Source organism: Suricata suricatta, chromosome 11, assembly GCF_006229205.1.
Source record: "Suricata suricatta isolate VVHF042 chromosome 11, meerkat_22Aug2017_6uvM2_HiC, whole genome shotgun sequence".
NCBI lineage: Eukaryota > Metazoa > Chordata > Mammalia > Carnivora > Herpestidae > Suricata > Suricata suricatta.
In genome coordinates, this window is record NC_043710.1 from 9,322,997 (window position 1) to 9,325,657 (window position 2,661).

General features: G+C 57.2%; 1 protein-coding gene across 1 annotated transcript in view; it reads left to right on the plus strand.

The window, feature by feature from the left end:
• Nucleotides 1–1,360: 1,360 nt before the first annotated feature.
• Nucleotides 1,361–2,661, plus strand: part of SYT7 (synaptotagmin 7) — a 35,477-nt gene continuing 34,176 nt past the window's right edge. Inside the window, exons 1-2 of the mRNA XM_029915449.1 lie at nucleotides 1,361–1,487; nucleotides 2,223–2,326. Of these exons, the coding sequence (XP_029771309.1) occupies nucleotides 1,361–1,487; nucleotides 2,223–2,326 (231 nt within the window). The remainder of the gene's footprint in view (nucleotides 1,488–2,222; nucleotides 2,327–2,661) is intronic.

Consider the following 2,661-nt stretch of genomic DNA (forward strand, 5'->3'; position numbering starts at 1 on the left):
CTGGGGCACCTGACAGGCTGAGAAATAATTATCCGAATTCTTTTTTTGTTTTTTAAAGTTTATTTTATTTTGAGAGGGGTGGGGAGGGGTGGAGAGAGAGGGAGAGAGAAACCCAAGCAGGCTCTGCACCGTCAAGTACAGAGCCCAATCCAGGGCTGGAACTCATGAACTGTGAGATGATGACCTGAGCCAAAACCAAGAGTCGGATGCTTAACTGATCGAAGCACCTGGGCGCCCTGCCCCTCATGGTAGATTCTTAATGGCTAGTGGTTGAAGAAAGCTCAGACCAAGAATGGAATTTATTTCATTAAAAGTGAGATCAGCAGAGGAAGGGGTAAGGTCACCTGCTTTCCCAGCGCACAAAGCACCTCCCTCCTCCAGACCCTTCCAGCAGGGCTGGGATGGTTCCTGTGGAGACAGCTGAGAAAAGTGCAGACCCCCTTCCTGGGACCTTGGTGGTGTGACCTGTGGTTACTATGGCTGTCACTGTCCCCACTTGTCCTACCTCCCCCCCCCCCACCTTGTTCCCTCAGAAGCCAGGAGGTTAAAGATGGAGGCCTGCCATTTGGCCTAAGAAAACTTTGGCCAATGTGGCCCCTCAAGACTGGCAGAGCGGTGTCCCTCCGCCCCAGGCCAGGAAGGGCAGGATCTGTTCCTTGGTGTCTGGTTGTCCAGGTCCCAACCCCTGCGTACTGTGTGCCCTGAGGTTGACAGTGAACTGGGTGCAGGGACTTCCTGGGGGCCAAGCCTGTGGACCCCGGGACAGGAGGGGGCCTAGTTGGCCTGGCAGGTGAATGGGTGGGGACCAGGTCAAGGTGGCCTTTTCCCACAGCTGGGAGGCTCAAGAAGTTGAGAAGGGAGAGGAGGGTGCCAAGCCGGATTCTGGAGAGAGCAGGTGGTGAACTGGCCACCTGGAGCCCTAGAGTGGAGGCAGGAGGGGGCCTCGAGGTTCCTGAGAGCCAGGGGGACTGCTGGGCCCTTCTCCACGAGGCCCCACAGCCAAGCAAGAGAGACTGGGAGCCCAGAAGCTAAAACCGCAGGAAGCAGGACCAGACAGATACCGTCAGCTCTTAATTACCACCATCGCTGGCACCGAAAAACCCACGCTGGCTCCTCAGTAAATAAACAGCGTCTACTCGCCTTTAGGACGCATCCTAGTGCACACATATTTACAGTGCACGTGTGATCCGTGCTGCTCTCTTTTGACTCACTCCCCCACATGAGAATTTCTGGTGAAATTCTGCTTCCCTTGCATTTGGTTTGGGCTCGTGTTTGCAACCACCTGGGAGAAGGCAGGGAGGAGGTTTAATCCGCATGTGCACAGGGGAGAACTCAGTAGTTCTGCGACTCCTCCAAAGCCATGGCTAGCAAGTGGCGGATTTGCACAGAAACCTGGGATTTTCCTCCCAGGGCGGGTGTGTCAACACCGCTGCTCCTGAAGTATGAGACCCCGGAGCTCTTGGAATGGAAGCGGCCCGGTGGCCCCTGTGGGCATTTATGACACTGCAGACAGGGAGGTGGGGCTGGAGCGTGCGGGCCGGGCGCTCAGGCTCAGGGCTGGCCAGGGCGTACAGAGACCACCAGGGCGGGCTTCCAGCTCAAGGAGAGCTGAGCTAAAAGGGGTGAGGGTTGGTCAGAGAGTTCCAGAGTTTGATGACACATGTTGTTGTTGAATTTGGGCCAGATACTTCTTCTGAGGGTCGGTTAGTGCCCATGGGGTAGGTGACCTGAGAGAGACTATAGAAACTAATCATCGTCCTTTGGGCAAGTTCGGGGCGTTGTGGCTCACAGAGTTGGAGTGGATGGAAAGGTGCCAGGCAGGAAGGCTGTGCAGAGGCAGTGGCTTTTATACGGGGATTGGAAGTGTCCACTGGGGTCTGGCTGGGCTAGGGGCACACCTGGCCTGTTCCTTTGAGGTGTCAAGTTTGGGGGATGGTGCAGATCCTCTGGACCCATGCAGAGCCCATGCAGGGAAGGTCTGGGAGGAACTTCAACCTGCACAATTCCCCCATTTTACAGATGAGGAAACTGAGGCACAGAGAAAGGAAGGAACTTCCTAAGGTCAGACAGCAAGGCCTGGCTGGAAACAGAACTTGAGACTCAGAACTCCCAGTGTGGGGGGCCAAATGGAAAGGAAGGGTGATTGTTCTGGGAGGCTCTGAGCTGAGGAAGGATGGCTGGCCCTGGCCAATGAGGGTCTGACCTGTGTGTGTCCTCCCCAGGGGCGCCCACCCGCGATGTCCTGCTGGTCTCTGCCATCATCACCGTCAGCCTTAGCGTCACTGTCGTCCTCTGCGGCCTCTGCCACTGGTGTCAGCGCAAACTGGTGAGGCTCCTGAGGGCCCCAGGGGCGGGGCCTGGCCCTGCACCCCCCCCCCCACAATTACTGGCTCGTGAACCCTCTGAAGGGCGCGTGCAGATGACCCACTCGCCCACGTAGTCAGGCACAGGGCCGTAGAAATTCGCACGCACACACTGCGCACTGCGCACTGCGTTTGCTTGGATGTCGGCCCCGTCTGCCTGCGTATACACCCAGACCGACCCACACACCTAAGGACACGTTTGTGGACAGACGTGGGTCTCAGGCATTCCACACGCTCGCAACTACACGCACACACACCCCACGTGCCGCATAAAGAACCTCAGGCAAACGCGCAGACA